At 33.3% G+C, this 24,263-nt stretch overlaps 1 protein-coding gene and 1 long non-coding RNA gene across 2 annotated transcripts; one reads left to right on the plus strand and one right to left on the minus strand.

The window, feature by feature from the left end:
- Nucleotides 1-492: 492 nt before the first annotated feature.
- On the plus strand, nt 493-22,853 carry LOC105317730 (uncharacterized). The gene is made up of 25 exons (XM_034452806.2): nt 493-609; nt 6,904-6,965; nt 7,197-7,274; nt 7,893-7,979; nt 8,302-8,404; nt 10,119-10,245; nt 10,385-10,457; nt 10,857-11,045; nt 14,372-14,477; nt 15,415-15,540; nt 15,758-15,852; nt 16,335-16,456; nt 16,896-17,041; nt 17,829-17,945; nt 18,069-18,163; nt 18,308-18,422; nt 18,588-18,769; nt 18,981-19,053; nt 19,250-19,369; nt 19,699-19,809; nt 20,175-20,282; nt 20,738-20,835; nt 21,198-21,324; nt 21,894-22,072; nt 22,676-22,853. Exons 1-25 carry the CDS (start codon nt 513-515, stop codon nt 22,772-22,774), a joined length of 2,835 nt encoding a protein of 944 aa, XP_034308697.2. The 5' UTR covers nt 493-512; the 3' UTR covers nt 22,775-22,853.
- LOC136272064 (uncharacterized) lies at nt 6,954-16,984 on the minus strand. Its single transcript, XR_010709949.1, has 5 exons — nt 16,845-16,984; nt 16,332-16,550; nt 14,370-14,486; nt 11,564-11,616; nt 6,954-7,260 (listed from the first exon to the last, which is right to left on the minus strand). It is a non-coding gene; the product is annotated as an uncharacterized lncRNA (long non-coding RNA).
- Nucleotides 22,854-24,263: the final 1,410 nt, after the last annotated feature.

Raw genomic sequence — 24,263 nt, forward strand, 5'->3', positions numbered from 1 at the left:
TGATAAAATGGTTCTACCATATGTAATTAACGGGTAGGTGGGTTACAAATAGAGTTTTTTAGAAACTAGTAGTGTCTTACATTTATAAAATATTACGAACTAAGTGAGGTTAATTCATTATCGAATAACCATTAAAGACATCTTTTAAAAGTCCCCCCCCCCAAATACCTTTAATTAGAAATTCTGTAACATACCGGCTTAGCATGGTTGTAAAATTAAGATCGGCATAGCGTGGTTGTAAAATTAAGATCCTAACCTTTATATCAAATTAGATGTATTTTATATGCACATGAGGTTGACAGGGAAATTATATAAAAAATAGTTTCCCTGCCATGTTTTGTGAGATTCAATTAACTTGATTCGAGCTAAACGCTATAAAATTGATATTATGCTAAACACAGTACATCTGTCGATCTGTACGCATAAAATTCATATTTATGAACATACTAATAAAATACTGGTTAATTATCTTTTTGGGGATAAATACACGACGAGGAGGGGCTGTATGCTGTATGTTGTCTCTTCCTTTATTCACTATGTGGCGGGACGCTCTCCTTTGTCTCTTAGTATTTTGTGTAGTTGTAGTCTGTGAGGCGGCACAAATTCAAGGTAAGGTTATAACATATACACTCTGTGAATGAATTTTTAGAAACATATATTCAGTATGTATTGCGTTTTTTAACTCAGCTTCGTGGGATTAAAATCTGATCGGCACAAAAACGTCATATAATATAATAAAACAAGACGTAATCTAGGATATCATATATTCATCATAGTTCAAGTTCGGGGAATTTTAAAAACTTTATTGAAACTTTTTTCTTCGAACAGTTGTATTAATTTCCATAAATGGAAGAAATAGGTTCTTCCTGGAATTTAACGCTAATTCTGGACCCGATAACATATTAGTTGTTTTTACTCCTTGATAAATTTATCGAATCCGGTTTTGTTTTGTAAAAAAGAGATGTTGGATTGACAATATCTGTCTTTGGAGACTAATGTTTTTTTCAATTTTCCGTTATTAGATTGTCAGGTCACCAGATTAACACTGGTACAGTAAGCAATTTACAATCAAATATTTAATCGAACTAACTATTTTTCTTATAACTTTGAACAGTTTAAAAAAGTAAAACTCGAAGTGTCGACAGATGATCCATGATACATATTTTAAGAAATCGACCTCCTCAAAAATGAGAACAATTACATTTTTTGTTTTACTAATATTTACAGTCATTTACCATGTTAACAGCATCTATCAAAGTTGGCCAGAGAAGAAAGTAGCTGAAAACGGTAGCGTCCAAATAAACCAGTACAATTCAAGTAAAAGTAGACCACACCTACATGTTTGACATTTCAAGAATGATTATTTATCTCTTAAAATAAACATTCATACAACTTATATTTGGCAACAAGGATACCGATGAAATTAAGAACAATAAGGTAGAGTACATTGACCAAATTTGCCCCCCCCCCCCACAAAATGTCCTCATATCTATATCGTGGCTACTATTGCTTTCCAAGAAAACAATCAGTTCATGTTGTCAAGCAACACAAAATACTTAGCAACCATCATGTATGAATATCAGTTGTCGTACCCATATTAGTTACACAATAAGCTGTGTCTCTTATATTTTTAAGAATATAAAATGGTTGAGGAAAGCAAAACCTAAGATAAGATGGGTTATATCTGCTGTTCCGCGAAGGTGTCATAGTCGATATGATAAAATCTGATCGAGGTAGTTTGTCGGAACATAATCAGTGAACCAAAGCATGTTTGGCAGGATAGAAGGACCCTTGTATCTGGTATTTCGCTGAAGAAAACAACACGGATTTAAGGGGCATTGTCACGATTTTGGTCAAAAATTATTTTTTCGATTTTAATGTTTAAAATGCTTCAGTAAGGCATTTTTAATAGGCAACCAAAATTTGAGTGTCATTTGTTGAGTTGTAAGCGAGTTACAGAGCTTACAATTCCTCGCTATGTAAACAAAGCTTTCGTTTACATTTTGAACGTTGAAGTGAAAATTCCAGTTTTAGACCTAAAATGAATGTGTTGATCGTTAGGAACTGTTTTATTTATACTTAAAATGAATAAGAATATAGACAAATGATCTTGAATTTTTTTTTTCTGGAATATTGAACCTATGTTAACAAAAACAGGACACGAGCCTTGTTTACATGACGAAGAATTGTAAGCCCTGTATCCTGCTTAAAACTCATCGACGGGCACCCAAATTTCATTTGATCATTAGAAATGCATTCATAAAGCATTGTAAATATCAAAAACAGAAAAATAAAATATGACCAAAATCGTGACCATGCCCCTTTAAAGATTATATGATAGCCCTGTTAATGGTTAGCAAGACAAGTTCTCGTAGATCTGACTGATGTATTTCTCAGAGTTGTAAGCGTTGACAACATATCAGAAAACGGATCCCTGGACAGTCCTATGAAGTGTTTGTAATCTTTATCTGATTATGACAAAGGGTTTTAAATATCCAAGCGCGTTGTTAAAGACAAAGACTGTCTCGTCCCGTAAAAGAGGTCAGCAATGACTGTCATGTTTTTGATAAATCTAATGAATGGTTTCTTCAATCTGGGACAGTTGCAGTAAAAATAAACCATTATGATCTTAGACAGCGTTAGTTAATAAGCCATTATGAAGAGTTACATTACATCATGTGCATTTTTTTGGGTGACTTTTACATATAATCCAATATCTATGTGACTTTGAGGTGCTAGGAATCTTACATTTGACTGATTTGTGACTGGTGTTCATTTATTGGTGGCTCATTATTTACTATACTGTGTGGTTGCACTGTGTTACTATATAATTGAATAATTCAAACAAGTAACATTATAAAACTGTGTTGAAGAATGTTTAAAACATGTTGCTGTTTTTTGGGAGTTGATTTTAATCAACTCTCCTATGCACTTACTGGGGCAAACCGAAAATAAAACAGTGTTTGGACCTAAGCACAAATCAATACCGCTGACAACACTTACCCGGTAGTTTTTCAAAATAATCGGTAAATCCGATGCAATGTATTTTGAAGCATTGTTTTTCAAGAGAACTTATTTATCAATACCTTGAAAATTGTAAGATTTTAAATGGTACAAACAATTTAGATATTTTTTGAAGTCGTATGTATTCCTACGCTAGAGTTCAATGTGGTCTCATAATACTTTCATTTTACCAGACGCTTGGCTGTCTCCGTTAATATCCGACAAAACATAGAGTCTCTCTTGCTTGTCGGAGATAAACAGAGACAGCCGAGCATTTGGTTGAACAAAACTTGCCTGGGTCCATACAATTTCTCAGAAATATTTCGATTACTAATACTACTTGCCATGCAAAATCATATATCGTTGATTTTAAAATAAATGATAATAGATAAAATCAACTCTCTTCAGTACTTCAGTACTTTGATTTTTATTTTACATGCCGCCTGTTACTTGGTTTGCATTTGCAAATGCAATAATCGTAAGTTAAGCCATTAGTACCTACCATTGTTAAACAGGCTCACAGTTAGATTTTTTCATAAGGAATAAGGAATCATTCTTTGAGTATTATGATATGATAATTTCGGTCGGGGCGTGATCAAATCCAATAAAGCCCGAAGGGCTTTATGATAGATTTGATCACACCACGACCGAAATTATCATCTCATAATATTCAAAGAATGATTCCTTATTATCTATATTTATATGATATTAAGCCATCGTACGATTATATATTTAAATACTAATAAGCAAACCCCGCTGGCGCCTCGATTTGGCGTCATTTGTATTATGGGTTATGTAGTACAAAATCAATGCGTAGTGTTATCACATGCAAAGACACTGGAAAATGTGTGTATATATATATATATATATATATATATATATATATATATATATATATATATATATATATATATATATATATATATATATATATATATATATATATATATATATAAAACATTTATCTGCAATTTTGCAGTCAGATAGAAAGCTAGAAAGCTAGAGGATCAGAGAGATGCTGTTTTTTCCATTTTAAAGTCGTTTTGAACAAAAATGATAAAATGATCTATTACATTCCGTTATATATTCCCACCAAATCTAACCAATAAAATGCTTTCTTTAGATGAATGTGGCGAGCATTGCAGAAATATACATAACCCGCTACCTTTATAGCCTAAATGAATGATCACAGGAATGATTTTGTTGATAATACTTATATCTTTCTTTTAAAAAAATATTGAATAATGAAAAAAAGTAAGTAAAAGAAACTAATTTATTGTTGATGTACATCAGTACGTTGAGCCTCGGTCACAACTGGCCGTACGTGTTTGGTGATCGTGCGTTTGCTACGGGTTTTGCCCGTCGTGGCCCCCGTGGCAGATCGTTGATTGAGAATGAAACGTAAGACAAACAGACGTTTGACGTGCGAGTCGTAGGGGTCACGTAAAAAATTGTTTAAAGACTGCAATGCCCATAAGCACCGGACTTCCGTCTTACAATTGTTATGACGTATGTTTGTCTTGCAAAAGGCAGTAAAAAACATTCGCATCCTGCACGTCAATCGTACTTACGTCCTCCCGTATCCCACGACAGCTGCACGGACAATCATTAGTTTTCACATCAAATAAAGAACATCTTGTTTTGGGCATGTACTGAAATATATCCTACTGTTACCAAGTATATATTGTAACGTCAAAAAAACTCGTAGAAAAAAGAAGACTATTATTCTGTAAATGCTGCTTTGGTGATTAGTCTACCTATCGTTTATCTTTAGTATTTAATGCAATAAAATATATTGAAAACTTCTCTGAAATCTGGAAGAATGTTTGCGCAGAAATGTAACAGCGAATTAATTATCAACTGATAATTTTCCTGCCCAGTGTAATATCTTTAAATGATTTTTAGAATTTTGTTAACTATTTGTTGAACTTTACAATATCTCAAAAAGCTTTGACGAAACTTCAACTGAAAGTAAAAATCACATCAAACCACTTGCTTTTATAAATGTTATTATCAAAAGAGAAACACGATTTACACTTTATTCTTTTTAAATATTAAAGTCTTCAAATTCTTCTCTGGTATTATGATCTTGATACTATTATGAAAATAATTTTATAGAGTTTTAATGGCCAAATGAGATGATAAAGGATATTTCCAAAATGCAGAAAGTACTCTGTTTTCAAACAAAAATTATCATACTCATGAAAACAACAATTTCTCCAGTAGAATGTGTTTGAGTTCTTTTTTTGTGTAGATGGTTTTAGCTGAAAATATTGTTCTGTGCGTAAATATTATTTTCTTCCCCTTACTCCGAAAATGTATACATGTATGATTCTATATTAGCACCCTGGCTCGAAGTGATTGGGAATCTTATACCTTTTCTCTACAATCTACTTCAATATCCAGTTCCTCCTTGTCCTGATTAGCTTCTTTACATTGAGTTCCATTTTTTTTTTTGGTAAAAAAGAACGTATTTGTTTGTTTGATTTTGGTTTTTAGAAAGGGGTTACTAGAATCTTTGAATTGATTTTGATGAATGATAAAATGGCCGATTCTCTTATCCTTATTGGGAATTTTTTTCATGGTAATTTTTATAAAAAATTTGTTTATGGACGATTCGCACGCACCACGAGCAATTTGTGTGTGCATGACGTAAGTATGAGGTACCTTTACTGTGTGTTCAATATATATGTCGATGGTAAGTAAATGCTACTTGCAGTCAACGTACGAGTACGTGAAAGACAATGGACAAGTAAAATCTCCTTATGTCATTCGTGCACGTCAATTTGTACGGTTATCTTATACGCCGGGTTCCTTGAGTGAAATGCAAGTGCAGCATGCGTTTTCAGATCTCTCAAGGAAACCCGGTGATTGCTTGTGCATGTCCAACAGCCACCGCGCGTGCTAACGGGAAGCGTACGTCCTTCCAAAATTTTAAGATGCACTTGCGTGTCTCGCAATATTTTTATTAAAAATTAAAATCCGCCCGTAGACCACCTGTGAAGCACATACGACTAGTTTTGACTAAGACTAAGAACAAATGGCGATTCTTTTATGTACATAAGATCGTGCAACACTACCCTGAACATTATTTACTTTAGCAAACTGTAGAAATAAACAAAGTTTTCTTTACGGACACACACAACGTTTCTCATTTTTGAAGAAATTTCCATGAAAAATTATTCCTTATTTTTGGCATCTAAACCTGTTTATACCATGCCAAAAATTAAGGTTACATTACTAGACTACATTTGAAGTTAAAATCTTTTGGATTTTCCTTATTATAGCATGTAAAATGCAACTGGATGCTTCTAAATACATTATCATAGTCAATATTTTCCATTGAAACTATAGATCTAAACAGAAAAATATCATATAAAATCAAATGTGATTACGGAATAACGTAGTGGAAGTCTTCACATTGTAAAGATCGAAAAAAAAAAATGAAGATAATGGAAGATAAGTCGCGTCTGACCACAAGACATAAACGCAGATAATACTAACAAATACAAAAAGTAACCAAAAAGAGGTTTAAAAAATACAATCGTATTTTGTTCTTTAGGATGTTAATTTTGAAAAAGAATTAACACTGAACACGTGGTGTATTTCACCTCTGCTGAATGGGGACTGCAAACATCTTTTGTTTCAAAGAATGAAATTCAACCAATCAAATCATGCAGTAAAAACAACTATTACAAAACGAAATGCACACTCATTATATAAATAACCTCATTTGTTGATATTCTTGTCTGATACAAACAATTTCACTTAATAAGTATACGTCTTACTATTTAAGTTCATTTATTTAACACAATATAAACTGTTACAGAGTACAAAAAATGGAGAGAAAAAAAACAACAGGTGCTATTGGTGAACTCTTGTTTGTTTTTTTTCTCTCAGACAAACCATCGAATAAAAAGAATTTTACGAAAATCAGAAAAGACCCAAAAGTGCTCAACAAGGTATTTAATATTACTATTTATTGTGATTGAAAGAAAGAAAAACCATCATTGGAATAAGCTGGAGAATAAGAAATTATAATCAAAATATGTAATCAACGTATCCTAGCAATATACATTTTATAATGGATAAAAATTCTCCTGAAAATTACCATGTCAAATCGAAAACAAAAGTTTTAATAACATCAATGAAAACAACATTGCACGTGAACCATTGTAACATTTCATCGTCAGGCGTTATTGGACCCTGACTCTGAGGAGGAAAACTGGGTGGAGCGCAATGTGGTGTTTATCAAGTCTGTAAAGACAAAGGTAAGGTTGATGGAGGAAGTTTTAACAAAGAACAATTTCAAGCCACAGGGGGCAGTAGAAGTTTTGAGTTTGAACGAGCTTCAAAATATTTTCTAACAAGCATAGCATATATCTATAACAAGTAAAACAGATGGATAGATGGGGAAAGATGAAAAAAGTCCTCTCATAACATATAAAATTTCAGTGATGAATTTAGTAGAAAACATACACACTGAGCTAACTGATGAGCTGTTTACAGCGATGGTATTAGATTTTCTAAGTTAAAGAATAACAAACTTGTCAACAAAATACAAATGGACCAAATCAACAATTAGTCATACTTCCGTTTAAAAGTCATTTATCTATTTCAATTTTGGGAAGCCATTAAAAAATACATAAATTGAAATTACAATCATGTAACTTGGGTAGCTTGGAGGAAGAAAAAGAACTTCAAGAAACTTTTTCCAAAGCCATTCTACAGCTGTTTATTGCATTAGTATACGTTAAAATGCTTTTCTTTCAAACTTATGCATATTCACATTTGATATATTTTATTCACAATTACATCAGAACAATGCAAATATATACAATGTATAAAACGATTCTTAGCGATTTTTTTCAATCACTTTTTCCCAACAGCCGAAAAACATCAACAAGAAACTCAAAAAATCCAAAAAAGGACAGCTAATGGATGTACATCCCAAGCCTGACCGGAAACAGATGCAGGTAACGACATTATTGGTTGATCCTATCACCATACCACGTATTAATAATAATCTATCATATCGATGCAAAGTGATTAATACATCAAGATTTCATTTTAATGTCACTTAACAAGCGTTTTTGAAAAGATCTTTATCACTCAATGTTTAAAAAAAGCAAAACGGCAAGCGCTTCAGTGGAAGTTATTTAGCAATACCAGGACAACAAAAATGAACCATTTTAAAGTGTTATGTCGTTGATATATTCTTTTCTGCTAAACAACTCCCACCCCAAAAGTCGACATCTACTGGTCATTTTACATGTAATGGTTTGTAATTTGAAACAGAAAATTAAAAATACGAGAGAAAAAAGAATATTCGTAGATGAAGAAGAAGTGAGGTGGAGAAACAAAGTCATTCCGTACATGATCGACCTGCCCACGTTTTCACGTGAGTATCTGTATATGTCCCTTGAGTATCTGTATATGTCCCTTGAGTATCTGTATATGTCCCTTGAGTATCTGTATATGTCACTTGAGTATCTGTATATGTCCCTTGAGTATCTGTATATGTCCCTTGAGTATCTGTATATGTCACGTGAGTATCTGTATATGTCACTTGAGTATCTGTATATGTCACTTGAGTATCTGTATATGTCACGTGAGTATCTGTATATGTCACTTGAGTATCTGTATATGTCCCTTGAGTATCTGTATATGTCACTTGAGTATCTGTATATGTCACTTGAGTATCTGTATGTGTCACGTGAGTATCTGTATATGTCACTTGAGTATTTGTATATGTCCCTTGAGTATCTGTATGTGTCACTTGAGTATCTGTATATGTCACTTGAGTATCTGTATATGTCCCTTGAGTATCTGTATATGTCCCTTGAGTATCTGTATATGTCACTTGAGTATCTGTATATGTCCCTTGAGTATCTGTATATGTCACTTGAGTATCTGTATATGTCACTTGAGTATCTGTATGTGTCACGTGAGTATCTGTATATGTCACTTGAGTATCTGTATATGTCCCTTGAGTATCTGTATGTGTCACTTGAGTATCTGTATATGTCACGTGAGTATCTGTATATGTCCCTTGAGTATCTGTATATGTCCCTTGAGTATCTGTATATGTCACTTGAGTATCTGTATATGTCCCTTGAGTATCTGTATATGTCCCTTGAGTATCTGTATGTGTCACGTGAGTATCTGTATATGTCACTTGAGTATCTGTATATGTCCCTTGAGTATCTGTATATGTCACTTGAGTATCTGTATATGTCCCTTGAGTATCTGTATATGTCCCTTGAGTATCTGTATATGTCACTTGAGTATCTGTATATGTCCCTTGAGTATCTGTATATGTCACTTGAGTATCTGTATATGTCACTTGAGTATCTGTATGTGTCACGTGAGTATCTGTATATGTCACTTGAGTATCTGTATATGTCCCTTGAGTATCTGTATGTGTCACTTGAGTATCTGTATATGTCACGTGAGTATCTGTATATGTCCCTTGAGTATCTGTATGTGTCACGTGAGTATCTGTATATGTCACTTGAGTATCTGTATATGTCACTTGAGTATCTGTATATGTCACGTGAGTATCTGTATATGTCCCTTGAGTATCTGTATGTGTCACGTGAGTATCTGTATATGTCCCTTGAGTATCTGTATATGTCCCTTGAGTATCTGTATATGTCACTTGAGTATCTGTATATGTCCCTTGAGTATCTGTATATGTCACGTGAGTATCTGTATGTGTCACGTGAGTATCTGTATATGTCCCTTGAGTATGTGTCACGTGAGTATCTGTATGTGTCTGTTAGTCTGTGTATACCTGTATGTGTTGGTCTAACTGTCTTTCATTGTCTCTTTGTCTATATATATCCTTCCGATGTGTCCCCCCAACCCCATTTCTATAATATTTGACATTGTTATTAACATTGAATTCATTATTTGAAATAATAGAGTTGCGTAAGACAAAGGTTGCTGATTTTAGAAAATATAATTGAATATTCTTTGGTAAAGGTCTCCAAATGTCAATTTACTAGATCATGATTCAGGGCAAATGAGTAAAAATAAAGGCAATTAATCAGTTACATAATTACATTTTGGCATGTAAACACGATAAATGACGTAGACTAATATTCTAAAAGCGGAAGAGGCAAAGGCACAGTCAGTGATCGAGGAGGCTGTGCAGAAATTCAACCAGGCCGGATGTGTCACGTGGGTCCCGTACACCAATCAGAACGCCTATATCAGAATAAAGGGTGATCGACAGAGGTATGGAGAGAGAGAGAGAGAGAGAGAGAGAGAGAGAGAGAGAGAGAGAGATATTTTACTATCAATGTACTGAGAAAGAGATACACATGTATGGTAAAATAATATACGGTAGCGACGTTGATAAATGTTTTCTCTTCAGTTGTGCTTCGCATGTTGGTACATACAACGCGCCAGATCAACCACTGTATCTATATAAAGGCTACTGTCTAACAGTGAGTACCATAAACCACATAATGGCAATGATTTACAAACACACAACTCATGGATTATAATCATGTGAGAGGAATTCTGATAACTGTATAATTAGACAGTAATCAACTATAGTCTAGGTGTTTAAATCTAAGGCCCCTTAATTGCAGTTAAACAAAAACAACAAACTGGGTAAACTTGACTGTAGATGTCGAAATGTCACCTGTGTGTATATATTGAAAAGTATAGAAGATACAACTCTCCTACCGTATTAGTTTTTATTTATCTACATTGTAATTACTAAATTTTAATTATTGCATGTTTATATCCTTTTGACTGGTTTATTTTAAAACAGGCTTTGCTTCATGTTTTGTAAACAGTTTATCGACAATAGTCAGTATATCTTTGATTATGATTTTCAGGTTGAAACAACCTTGCATGAAATGATGCACGCTGCGGGATCCCTGCACGAACAATCGAGGCTACAAGACAGGGAGTTCTTTATAAGCACAATCTGGCCCAGAACGTCTTCAGCAATCAACTTTTTTGGCTACCAATTAGCGAATGCCAGGGAGTATGACCTGGGTTCGGTTCTCCAGTATAATATTTACGTGAGTGTTGCAAAGTCACGTGATATGTTAGTTACATTTACAATTTGATGAGATGCCTTCTATATACATGTACATCCCTTTTTAATAAAAAAAAAGGTCAGGGATTCTGATATTTGGGCTGCTGACTTTGGATACTAAGTGCTGCCCAGTATGAAGAAACTTAATAGGTTATCCACAAGGTCACTATATACACGTCTACCATTTGATTAAGTAAATAACTATATTCATTAAGTATTCAATCGTAGAGTGCATAATAAAACTATGATTTATAAAATTACACAAACATGCGGAAAATATTGATTAATTTTTTTTTCAACTTAGATACCAAGCACCAAATAAATTCAAAGAGGTTTTGTATTTTCTTTACAGGAAAAACACATTTTGAAACTCAAAGTAAACATTGAAGACAGTTTATTTGATATCCATGTATGAATATAATGTAATAGACATTATCCAGTGTTGCAATCTCTGCTACTTGGCTATTAATGCTACTTTTTATATGACCGTGCAATCCATACCTCTTTTTTCACTGAAAGATGATCTTCCTGCAGCAATACACAGAAAGAGGTAACTGAAGAAAAGAAGCATAAAACATGTACTGCAGACAAGTTAAATAACAAATATAATATCCAAGCAGCAAAATGCGCATTCAACATAAGAATAAGGTTGATAAGTCAAGTGGTAGTATATATGCCAAAGTAAAAAAGGTACATTATATGCTAGATTAACACATACAGTGGTTCTATCGAGATTGGTTTGATACCAATATTCATGGCTTTCATGGTTGAGTTGATCCATAAAATTCATTTAAATGAAATACTGCGGAATCATAGAATTTGTAGGGGCCAATTTTTGTGGATTGCTTCAGGTTTGAGAGGAGGTGATTTCGTGTATTATTTCATACATACAAAAAGAAACTTTATGACCCTAATTAATTGATTCGTGGAGGATGTTAATTCGTGGATGAGAACTAATACTCGAATTCCACGAAAATTGAGCCACGACGAAATCTAATGATTTCACAGTGTATAATATCATATTGTATTGATAATATAAAACTGGGAGTATTACTAAATCCATGAAAATTGATGTCCATGAATAGGAATCTACATGTTTAGTAAACATATTGAATTGTCTGGATTTTAGAAAACGCTTTTCCAGAGAATTGCTGCCTGAGAACATCAAAGTGCCTTTAACCGAACAATTTTGTCAGAACAACCTTTTCAATCATTTTCTCACTAAATACACCCTGTCTGATTTGACACTGCATCTTGTTTCAAGTTGGCTATAAAGTTTTTTAACCATAAAGTGTGTACCCAAGGACTGATAACGAAATGAATCATTCAGGATAAATAGATTCTGCACTCTAGATTTGTTTTATACCAGTAACTATGGCGATTGTCAATCATTATGCACCGAAGAAAAATAACCATTAAGTTTTACGTAAAACCATTTTTTGGATTAGTGTGAATTTAGCCACATGCACCGAGGCGTTTTCTAATTGAAACTTTTTTGAAGGATTTCATGCATCCTAGAACATACTGACAATTTATTTGTTACCCGGTTAGCCGTGTAATTGGTTGCATGCTCTGATAAATGAAGATGTTTCATCATGATTTAACCGACTTTACATTACGGATATATAGAGTTACGACAGAATCGTGACATGTTGGCCTGTGTTTATACAACAGTTTATATGATGTATTCTTGGTAAAAAAATTTTTTTTTTAAATCTACCGAACAATTGAATTGTTGCGCTTTTTGAGCAAAATTTAATTAAACGATGAAGTCATGATGTTTTGTTTTAAACCTTTTTTTTTGGGCGTGAGATATGAAAGAATGAGGAACACGGGCTGTTTTTTGTTAATTTATAAGCATGTTCTTAAAATAAAAATATGATGTAGATTTTGGTTGAAAACAAAGTTTCAAATGTTTTCGATATTCAAATAAAATGATGAAGATTTGATTGACTACAATATTTGATAAAGTACTTTCTATCTTAATGCATTTATTAAAAATGTAGTTTGTATCATTGATTAATGGATTATCATTAAGAGTTTGGTTTTACTTACAGTTATCAAAAATGTAGTTTGTATAATGGATTAATGGATTATCATTAAGAGTTTGGTTGTACTTACAGTATTTTATAATGGATTAATGGATTATCATTAAGAGTTTGGTTGTACTTACAGTATTTTATAATGGATTAATGGATTATCATTAAGAGTTTGGTTGTACTTACAGTATTTTACAATAGATTAAAGGATTATCATTAAGAGTTTGGCTGTACTTACAGTATTTTACAATGGATTACTGGATTATCATTAAGAGTTTGGTTGTACTTACAGTATTTTATAATGGATTAATGGATTATCATTAAGAGTTTGGTTGTACTTACAGTATTTTACAATGGATTACTGGATTATCATTAAGAGTTTGGTTGTACTTACAGTATTTTACAATGGATTAATGGATTATCATTAAGAGTTTGGTTGTACTTACAGTATTTTACAATGGATTACTGGATTATCATTAAGAGTTTGGTTGTACTTACAGTATTTTACAATGGATTACTGGATTATCATTAAGAGTTTCGTTGTACTTACAGTATTTTACAATGGATTACTGGATTATCATTAAGAGTTTGGTTGTACTTACAGTATTTTATAATGGATTAATGGATTATCATTAAGAGTTTGGCTGTACTTACAGTATTTTACAATGGATTACTGGATTATCATTAAGAGTTTGGTTGTACTTACAGTATTTTACAATGGATTACTGGATTATCATTAAGAGTTTGGTTGTACTTACAGTATTTTACAATGGATTACTGGATTATTTGGTTGTACTTACAGTATTTTACAATGGATTACTGGATTATCATTAATCGTTTGGTTGTACTTACAGTATTTTACAATGGATTACTGGATTATCATTAAGAGTTTGGTTGTACTTACAGTATTTTACAATGGATTACTGGATTATCATTAATCATTTGGTTGTACTTACAGTATTTTACAATGGATTAATGGATTATCATTAATCATTTGGTTGTACTTACAGTATTTTACAATGGATTAATGGATTATCATTAATCATTTGGTTGTACTTACAGTATTTTACAATGGATTACTGGATTATCATTAAGAGTTTGGCTGTACTTACAGTATTTTACAATGGATTAATGGATTATCATTAAGAGTTTGGTTGTACTTACAGTATTTTACAATGGATTAATGGATTATCATTAAGAGTTTGGTTGTACTTACAGTATTTTACAATGGATTAAAGGATTATCATTAAGAGTTTGGTTGTACTTACAGTATTTTACGCTCGTTGACCCGGACCTGTCCTACTTAGTCACTAACTCTCATAACGACCTGTCCTTTAACGACAAAGCCGAGCTCAATAGCTTCTACGGATGTGCAGGTAACCCAACTTAAAAAAATATTTTAAAGATTTTAAAGACATATTTATATGTACAGAAAATGTATAACGCCTCTACTAACCGGATGTGCTGGTAACCTTATGAAAAAAAAATATTTCATGATTTGAACTACAGTAACTATATATATATATATATATATATATATATATATATATATATATATATATATATATAATAGTAAATGGTTGTTAAGAAGCATTTATATAGATACTACTTACATCCCTCTTAAAAATGTATCAATATACCTTGTTTTTATTAACAAGTAATAATTCTGTAAAAGATGTTGCAGTTCCTATGCTAATTTTCCCTAAAGGAGTTGCAGATAAAATGGAAAAATCAAAGCTACATAATTTGATGTATTTTTTTTTTTTGCTTGCAACTGTGTATATAAAGCAGTGTAGAATTTTATATAGAAAGTTTTTATTAACTCTTATAAGAACATTATATAAAATTGAAAATGTTTAGACTGACAAACGTGACAGATTTCACGCTTTATAAAAGGGGAATCCTCATTGTTGTGAAAAACTGCCTCCATGAAACAGAATTAATTTAATCTTAACGTTTAGAGTAAGACAATTTAATGAAATCTGCGATTTCCGATTTTTGTTTCATTGAGGCATATTTTTTTTAAAATGGAACTTTTGGGAAAAAAATCTAAAAATATCTGTGAAACCTAAGAACGTTTTGTAAAATTCCCCGCAATAAGTCATGCCTAGTTTAGGCGAGTGATAAAGCTTTTTTTGCAACACTCTCTTTCAAAAAAGTTTTTCAATTTGCAGCCTCAAACTGCTTTTAAAAATAACAGAGATATATAAAGAAAGATTTCTTGTAAGCATATTTTATTTATTGAAATATGCTCTTTGATATACTCATGATTTTAGGTTTAAAGGTATAAAAACTGTTTTCATTGACTAACAGATAGCTGCAGTAACCCGCCCGTTTGTCAGAACACTGGGTTTGTTAAGCAGACGGGAGGGTCGTGTAGCTGTGAGTGTCCGGAGGGCCTGACGGGGGTGGACTGCTCACAGGTAGACACAAGTCCAGGTAATTTGTGGGGGGGGGGGGGGTAGACAAGGTATTTGACGGAGAGACTACTAGAATAGAGAAACGTTTAAATTTAATAAATATAATACCTAAAACAAACCAATGAATTTAATTTATACAAAGAGTTTGAACTTAAAACAAAAGCAAGGAATGAAAATAAACTTGTTTGTGTCAATTTCAACACAACTGACCATATTTTGGTTTTATCCGTTGTCAGGGTGTGGCGGTGTGATTGAAATGGGTGTCCATGTAGCTCACAATATTGTGCTGTCTCCATACAATACGGGAATGATGTGTACATGGTTATTCAAGGTTTGTTCTGGATGATTATCAATGGCTAACTATGCTTCACGTATATCTCTCATATTTTAGTGAATGTCGCGCAAAAAGCAAACAAAAAATCATGTTTGAATCATTACATTTAGTGTTGCAAGTTGTCGAGATGTTTTATGAGAGACAAGTAATTAATTATCTAAAGTACTTTAGACAAATCAAATTAGTCCTGCCAATGCAAACAATAGATATCAATTACTCAAAAAATGACAAAAATTATTGTAGTTCTTTATTCCGAGAGACAAATGTCTCATAGGTTATACATATGAACATATACATATTAAATAAACGGTAAGAAAAACAAAGTGTACATAATCAATTTGGATAATTCACATGGAGAGTTCGTTGCTTGTTTGCATAATATAAATATTTACCTAAATTACACAGTTCTTTAGTATTAGAGGTAGATTTTTGTAAAAATAAAAAAAAATAAAAAATAAAATTAATATGTATCTCACAAGGGAGCGGAGAAAACTCGGATGGATGTGGTCATCAACTCGATGGACCTCCCTGTCAGCACACAGAACGCCTGCTATCACGCCCTGGATATCAGAGACTACCTGCCGGGGTCACCGGGAAAACTGTACGTATAACATCCGGGATATCGTAATCTCCAGCAGTGTAGCTGCAGCCATCATCCTTTATATTGACAATACGATATGGTGATATTGTTACATCTAGGAATAAATGGTAAAATAAATTGTCATACAGACAATTTAGTATTAAATTTTCATAGTCTTCATAAGAAAAAAAGTTTTAACAAGATTGATGATAGCTAGACATTATGATCAAAATGTAAAAAGGTCTTATACTTCTTTAGATTTTACAGGACACATAGACTGCTTTAAAAAATAGACTCGCAGACAAAGTTTTATCACTACAAAGGGCAATATTAGTGTATATGGCAAGGGTAAAACTAAGTTACCTTGATCATAATAATTTACTCGTTATAACATAAATAACATATATACCTGTATACTGTAATTTACACGAACGCATGGACAAGTGCACTCTTTTTTCAGTGTTTGTGGTCAAACTGACTTTGCGTACTTCATAAGAAAAAGAGTCGGCCCTCAGAACATGTTGATCATCCGATTTGACAGCGCCACCTACAGTGACGTCACACCAGGAAGTGGCTTTAACCTGACAGTGAGAACCCTAGCGTCTGGTATGATGAAATCCATTAAACAATTTTTTGATAAAATGCGTAATACAAGAAAAACAGATATAATTATCTGCAGCTGCAACATTATGAATTTAGCTTAAATAAGAATTTATATGCCTAAAAATTATCATAAATTGATTAAAGGAACCTTGACTCGGTTTATTCTCAAAATATTCGATTTTTATTTTTCAATTTGTAATGTCAAGAGTTGTTAATTTTAGTACCTATAATGCTTTGTCGAAAATTGAAATTGAACGTTGATTTTTGAATTACAGGCAAGATATGAAGTTTAGAACATTTCTTTCCCTTTCTTTGTTGATAATTATATTATTTATCAACATAGTGAATCAGTTTATCTTGTTTACCAGTGAGTCATTTGTCATAGAAATGGCAATTACCTTTATTTTTCATAATTTGTAAAAAAAAATATTGTTGAAGCTTTGTAGCTTTTGTATACATAACGATGAATTCTGACCTCTGTATCTTACGTATAACTTGACTTCTAATATTTAAATTTTAGTCAATCTATCAAATTGCACAAGTACAAACGTAAACCATTTTATACATAAAATTGAAAGAAAATAATTTAAAATATGTGTACGTCCCTTTAAAATGAAAAAAGTACATGTATTAGATATCCAGTCTGACGGGGAAATTGGGAAAAGTGATTCCGTTTCTAAAAAAACCATCATGATAAATGTTAATAGAGTATATTTCTATATGTTAGCGATATGATAATTCCACAAATAGCAAGCTTATAGTAAAGTTACGTTTGGTATTTTGTCACCAGCCTGCACAAGTTCCCCCTGTAAGTACCCGGCCACGTGCCATGACGGATACAACACAACACAATACTCCTGTGAATGTGAGAACGGATATTCCGGCACGCACTGTGATGAAGTGGAAGGTACTGACGTAATCAGTGACATACGTTTTCAAGAAAATTGCTTCAAAAATGTATCTGAATATTAAACAATCAATTATATTGCCACACAAAAATAATTGTTAACATTGACTTTACATAAACTAGCGGGCGCATCTGTTTGGGATAGCTTTGAAGATGACCTAACAACGCTCATGCGCAATAATCCAACAGGAAGTGACATGATATGGAGCGTTGGGAAGGTGATCACCGAAACCGAATATTGATGATTATGGAATATCTTCAAATATTAGATAAATGAATTGAAAAAAAATATTATTAAAAGAAAATTTAACTTTCACTTTTCTGATGCATTATGCTTATGGTATTCACATACTTACCGACAGGAAATGACTACCGCGTCTGAAGGATACGTAATGGCAGAGCTTATATCACCTTATGTACGCAGCGTTCCTGCGCCTGGGTCCCTTGCAAAGATGGAAACCTCTGTGAGATTCAAGAGTGTGTATTTTGTCATTTAACCTAGTAAAAAAACTGAAAGAGGTAAAAATGTTAAATTTACTAATAAATGCGTTTGTTAAAAGGGTTTCCTGATCAAAGTAGGTATTTAACAATGTTAAAGGTATAAGTTGTAAAGAACATTTACATTAATACTGATACTCAAAGGTGGTGATCGGTGCCTCAGATTCCAACTGTTTCTGTCCTACCCCACGGGAACTGACAGAACGACCCTGAAGGTCATCATCAAGGACGGCAGCACCGTCAAAAGTACTCACTCATTCACTGATGCCACAGGCTATAAATGGAGGGAGGTCAGCATTGATCTACCGGCGGTCGACGATTTGAAAGTAAGCAGCTCAAGTCCAACGAAAGCAGGGGGATTATTGTTCAAACATGTGTATAAAATCCTCAATTTTGAATTTTTAGTTCTCAGTTCAAATTATGTGAATATATTTTTTCTGAGTTACCGTCAAACTTACTGATCTCTTCGCGACAACAACCCTGCCTCGTCATTTTGCATAAGCCTTCTATTCTCTTCTTTCCATCCACATTTATTAGGTAGAATTTGAAGGTGTTTACGGGAACGAAAAGTTGGCAATAGACAGGGTGAGGATTCAGCCCCAGCTTTGTTGTAAGTACCTTTTTTCCTTTAATAGAAGAACTCGTAAAACAACAAAATTTAATTACTGATATTAGTTATTTTCAAAAATAGTCTAAAGTCCAAGTACCTTATGGTATAGATTAATACCAACGGGAATGTTCAATTTTGTTAGAGAAAAATGGTGAAATAAGTGTTTATTACTGATGGGTTAACTTTGATTTTACAGCCGTCCTTGACCCCTGTGAGAGCACACAGTGCGTGAACGGGGACTGTACCACACTCCTCACCTCCAGTAACCCCGTCTGTGTCTGCCCCGAGTACTACTCCGGCGATCTCTGTGAAACACGTACGTCCTTTGGAGTCCAAGTTTTGAATCAAAGTCAAAAATATTTTATCCATTTTTTTTCCGGTTAATTTACTTCGTATCGTGCGATAAATGTTACTCACTTTATACATGTATATATATTCGTGACAAACCTCTGCTCGTAAATATTAGTGTCATTTATTCTATGAAATATATATAAACGACTTCTTGTTCACAAAAAATAATTGTCAAAATAATTGTCTCGAATCAATTCTAAACCGGCTATACGCAAATTAGAAATACTTACTAGTTTACATTTGTAAATGTATTTAAAAGGCCATGTTTTCTCAAGGAATGGGAAACGTTTGTAGATGTATGTGACAACAATGACTGTCAAAATGGCGGAGAGTGTGTACCTGAGACCACTGAGAAATACCACTGTGACTGCCCTGAGCAGTACTCAGGCCTGTTATGTAAAATACGTACGTATCAGAGTCTTGGAAAACACTCGTAAATAATTTGGTAATAAAAAGTATATATGTATTTATCAATTACATAGCTGTACAAATAGACCGGTGGTACAGTCATATTTTGTTGGTCAAAAAGTTAAATGTAATTAGTAGCACATATTGACCGGGAATACTTACATATTTTGTTGATCAAAATGTATAATGTGAAATGTGTGTTTTATATATATATATAGTATATATCAAAAAAATTATTTCTGCAATATATTGATTGCCGATGTATCGAACAATGTTAGGAAATGATGGTCTGAAACATCACTTACTTTTCATTGCAATTCACGAAATGATTTAAGAATTATAGTATGATATTTTTGCACCAGACGTCTGTGCTAACCACACGTGTGTAAATGGAGACTGTTATGCAACTTCTTCAAAGACCTGGGAATGCCGATGTAATGATGGCTGGAAAGGACAAAACTGTGATGTTGGTACGTGTAAAAGCAAATTACACGTAATTATAGAAACCTTTACCAAAACTCAAATATTATATTTAAAAAAATACCAATAAAGTAAAAAATAATTTCTGAAACTGTTTAACAATAATATTTTTTTAAACAAATAATTTTCTGTGACTATTGCATACAATTTCTTCTAAGCATCAGGCATGGGCACGATTACTTAAAAATGTAATCGATTAATAATCGATTACATTGGGGAATTTTGTGTAATCGATTATTAATCAATAACACCCATTTTTGTCCTGAAATCGATTGTAATCGATTACTTTAAAACAAGTAATCGATTACTTGATACTAGTATCTGTATGCATTTACATGCACGGGTACACATCAGGTTGATAAGATTTAGGAACCAAAGTTACATGTATTTCACCAATTGTTTGTTTGTTTTTTACTGTTTCTCTAATGCCTTATTCTTTTTTAAGTGGACATAGAGTACAAGTGCAGCTTTGAGCTGGTAGATGACCCCGATTGTTTCTTGATAGAGGACACAAACGACGACTTTGATTTCACCAGAAATTATGTATGCTCTGTCTTTCTATATATTTTTTCTTTTTTGAACATTTTTATACATTTAGTGTATTTTGAACCGGAGTAAAGGGAAATATATTATGTGTTAATTAATCTTTGAACTGTATTTATTACCGTGATTAAAAACATAAAATTAGAAATTTTTATATAATTTAAAAAAAAAAGACCGAGAAAATAAACTTGTTTGATCTTCATGTTGGGGATTATTTTCATGCAACTTCGGGGAAGATAAAATATTATAAAAATGTTATAAATGTGAGAAGAGCGAAAATGTATGAAAATGCATACTAGTTACTCACATTGCGTTCTGTTCACTTCGAATTCCCAAATTAAACGTTACCCATTTATTGACAGGGAAGCACCCCTGATCGACGCACGGGCCCCTCCTACGCATGGTTGGGCTCATACTACAAATACACAGAGGCGAGCGGGAGGTCTCCAGGCGATGTGGCGTCACTTATCAGCAATGTGGCGTTTCCAAGTTGGTTGAGGATTTTTTTTTTAATTTTTGAAAATATTTTTACTGCGCATGCATTTTTAAATGTTAAACACAATATCCTCCTCAATGCACATGAGAAAGGTTTCTTTGTAATTAAAAACACGTTTTATTTCGAGCATTGCCCCAACGCTACAAATTTGTTAATGAAAGTGTTTAAGTTTTCTTCTTAAAACGAAATTCACAATTTGGACAATTAATAAAATCAACAAGTTCTCATGGACCGTCTTTTTTACAACTTTTAAAAAATGCCTTTAATATGAAATGGAGATACTTTTTCGATGCTGTTGTCATGTTGTAAATTTTGAATTTACTGGGTGGGTGGGTGTAAATACAAAATTTACAACATGACAGCTGTAATGAATCAAATTTTTTTAATATTGACCTTTTCTCTCATGGTATGTAAAGGTTTGGAGAAAACTGTTTCAGTAATACACCAAAACGTAATAATGAAAGTATAAATATGTGAAGACGAATTAACTTTGGACTTTTTTAACCTAACCAAGAAACTTATCATAGATGGATAAGTGTTCTCTCTGCCTTGCCGTTGTTAGGTGACCCCTACTGTCTCTACTTCTATCTCCACACCTATGGGAGTGACATCGGCTCGATCTACGTGATACTGAAAACCAACAATGGAGCGGAGGAGGTGAAGTTTTCCTCCTCGGGTCCTAGAGACGACTTTTGGTGGAGGACCTACAACATTGACCTTAGTTTGGATTCCACCACCCAGGTAAGGTATATTTTTGTGTGTGTTAAGGGCATTAAGATATAATTTAACTGATTTGAGGCAAAGCTTTTTTTAAAATTAAGAATAGCCGAGAATTTGGTATCTTTTATCCCAGTCGTATTTGGATGTTATTAATCAGCCAGTTTTGAAAGGTGATAAACAGGTGGATTTTGATTTGTTGATGAAGCTTTACATACATTGATTTTGAGTACGAACTTCAAATACAGTAAAAATTCGAACTGTCCTTTTAAGCACACACTCTAGCTAGAACTATTAGTACCATTAAAACCAATTTAACGGGAGCTTGAACTTTGGGTAGTTGTGTCAAACAGCAATGTGACGAAGGCATGTCTATTTCATTGCTTGCCACTCAGCCGTGGCTCTTAGAAATCATGAGATTTGGCTAGTTTTTGAGCCAAGACTACGCAATCACTTGAAACCAGCGTCATTTTGAACTTGTTTTGACACAAGAAAAATAGAGTTAGATCCTACCGAAATCCCACAGTCCAAGGTCTTGTTAAGATGGTACGGTGTTAGTTGTGAACTAGCCTGCAGTTTCTGTCTGATGAAGAATATTGATACAGATACATGTATGTTATCTTATAGATCGTCATCAAAACAGTACGGGGAGGAAGTGGACGCCGGGACAAAGGCCTCGGGGACATAGCAATAGACAACATCAACCTAACACCGGGCGGCTGTTAAATCCAGAATCTGTCACCTCTGTATCAATAAAGAAGTGTCCACGATGAGTGTTGAACTTACCTGTCTTATAATTCCCGTCAAACACAAGCTGCATTCATGACAAAGCATCAACGTACACGTACGGTTGTTATAAATATAGGCCCAAGTTGTACAACATCAGTTTTACCGTCGATTTATATAAGTATTCCCCATTAGTGCAAATTCTACAATGAGTTGATTGAGCAGTTGAATGATGTATTACCGATGCTACTTCTCGATCAAAATTAAATGTTATAATGACAGGATTTTTCCTCCTGACAACACAATTGCATGCTACTGCGATGTGATGTAATCAAAATGCAATTTAAATTTTTTTTTTACGAAATCTATACGACAACATTGTCCATATATTTTGTATATGACCCCATAAAGATGATTTAATTATGGCTATAGTTGCTCAGGTGAGTAGGTGGCCATGGGCCACTTGTTCATGGATGTGAAATTCGGAGGAGGAATTAACAATGTTTTGAACCCATTCACTAAAAATTTCAGAAACATATACATTTACATCTAATCTGTTTTTAAGAAGCTCTGACTTTGTGTGTGTGTGTGTGTGTGTGTGTGTGTGTGTGTGTGTGTGTGTGTGTGTGTGTGAGAGAGAGAGAGAGAGAGAGAGAGAGAGAGAGAGAGAGAGAGAGAGAGAGAGAAGAGAGAGAGAGAGAGAGAGAGAGAGAGAGAGAGAGAGAGAGAGAGAAAGAGAGAGAGAGAGATTTTGTCCTTTATTGGTTGTACGTTGACGCCGGATACAGATACCATGAAGGCTGGCACCGTTTCATAAATTTGTATAATAAAAGAATAGCAAAAGCAAATTCATTACGCGCTATTCTCTTAAAGAGACAGTACGGCGCATCTTATCAAAAAACCGACTTGAAAAATTTTTCCGATCGAGTTCGGTATTTTTGTACTACTCATGAATGTATAAACTTTCAGAAAAAAACAAAGTTTTCCATGCATAAGATAAATCAAATAATTTCATTTAAATTAATATTTACGTATAACCTATCACATATTTACATCGCAACGTGTTACGGGGTTCAGCCTTCTATACTATTACGCATGCGTATTTACTGTAAACGAAACACATGCAGGGCTCGCGAAGATTCTCCTGGACATGTTTGTTGAAAAAAAAATATCTTTTCTACTTCTCCCAGGTAATAATTGTTCAAAGTTTTAAAAATAACCACAATTATTTTTTTGAAAGCATGTATTTTGCGTGTATATCATTTGTAAATGAGGCCCCTTGCGGGGGTTATTTGACATATTTATGTCTGTTCATTTTAAAATGAACCAAAATTGGTAAACCATTATTAAATTATCGAGAAAGTGATGATGTGTTCCGTTTAGAGATTCCCTTTAACCTCATTTACCGTAGTCGGGTGAAGATCCTGTAGTTTTCAGCACGTGTCAATAACTGTCAATCAATGTCCACGTGGTACAAATAAACGATATA

Source organism: Magallana gigas, chromosome 10 (assembly GCF_963853765.1).
Source record: "Magallana gigas chromosome 10, xbMagGiga1.1, whole genome shotgun sequence".
In the NCBI taxonomy this organism is placed as follows: domain Eukaryota; kingdom Metazoa; phylum Mollusca; class Bivalvia; order Ostreida; family Ostreidae; genus Magallana; species Magallana gigas.

Bases quoted from the DNA above. Each gene is read 5' to 3' on its own strand.
- LOC105317730 (XM_034452806.2), top strand. From the start codon at position 513: ATGTTGTCTCTTCCTTTATTCACTATGTGGCGGGACGCTCTCCTTTGT. The intron at 10,458-10,856 runs GTGAGTACCATA...TATGATTTTCAG, and splicing joins ATAAAGGCTACTGTCTAACA to GTTGAAACAACCTTGCATGA. The intron at 21,325-21,893 runs GTTGGTTGAGGA...TGCCGTTGTTAG, and splicing joins CAGCAATGTGGCGTTTCCAA to GTGACCCCTACTGTCTCTAC.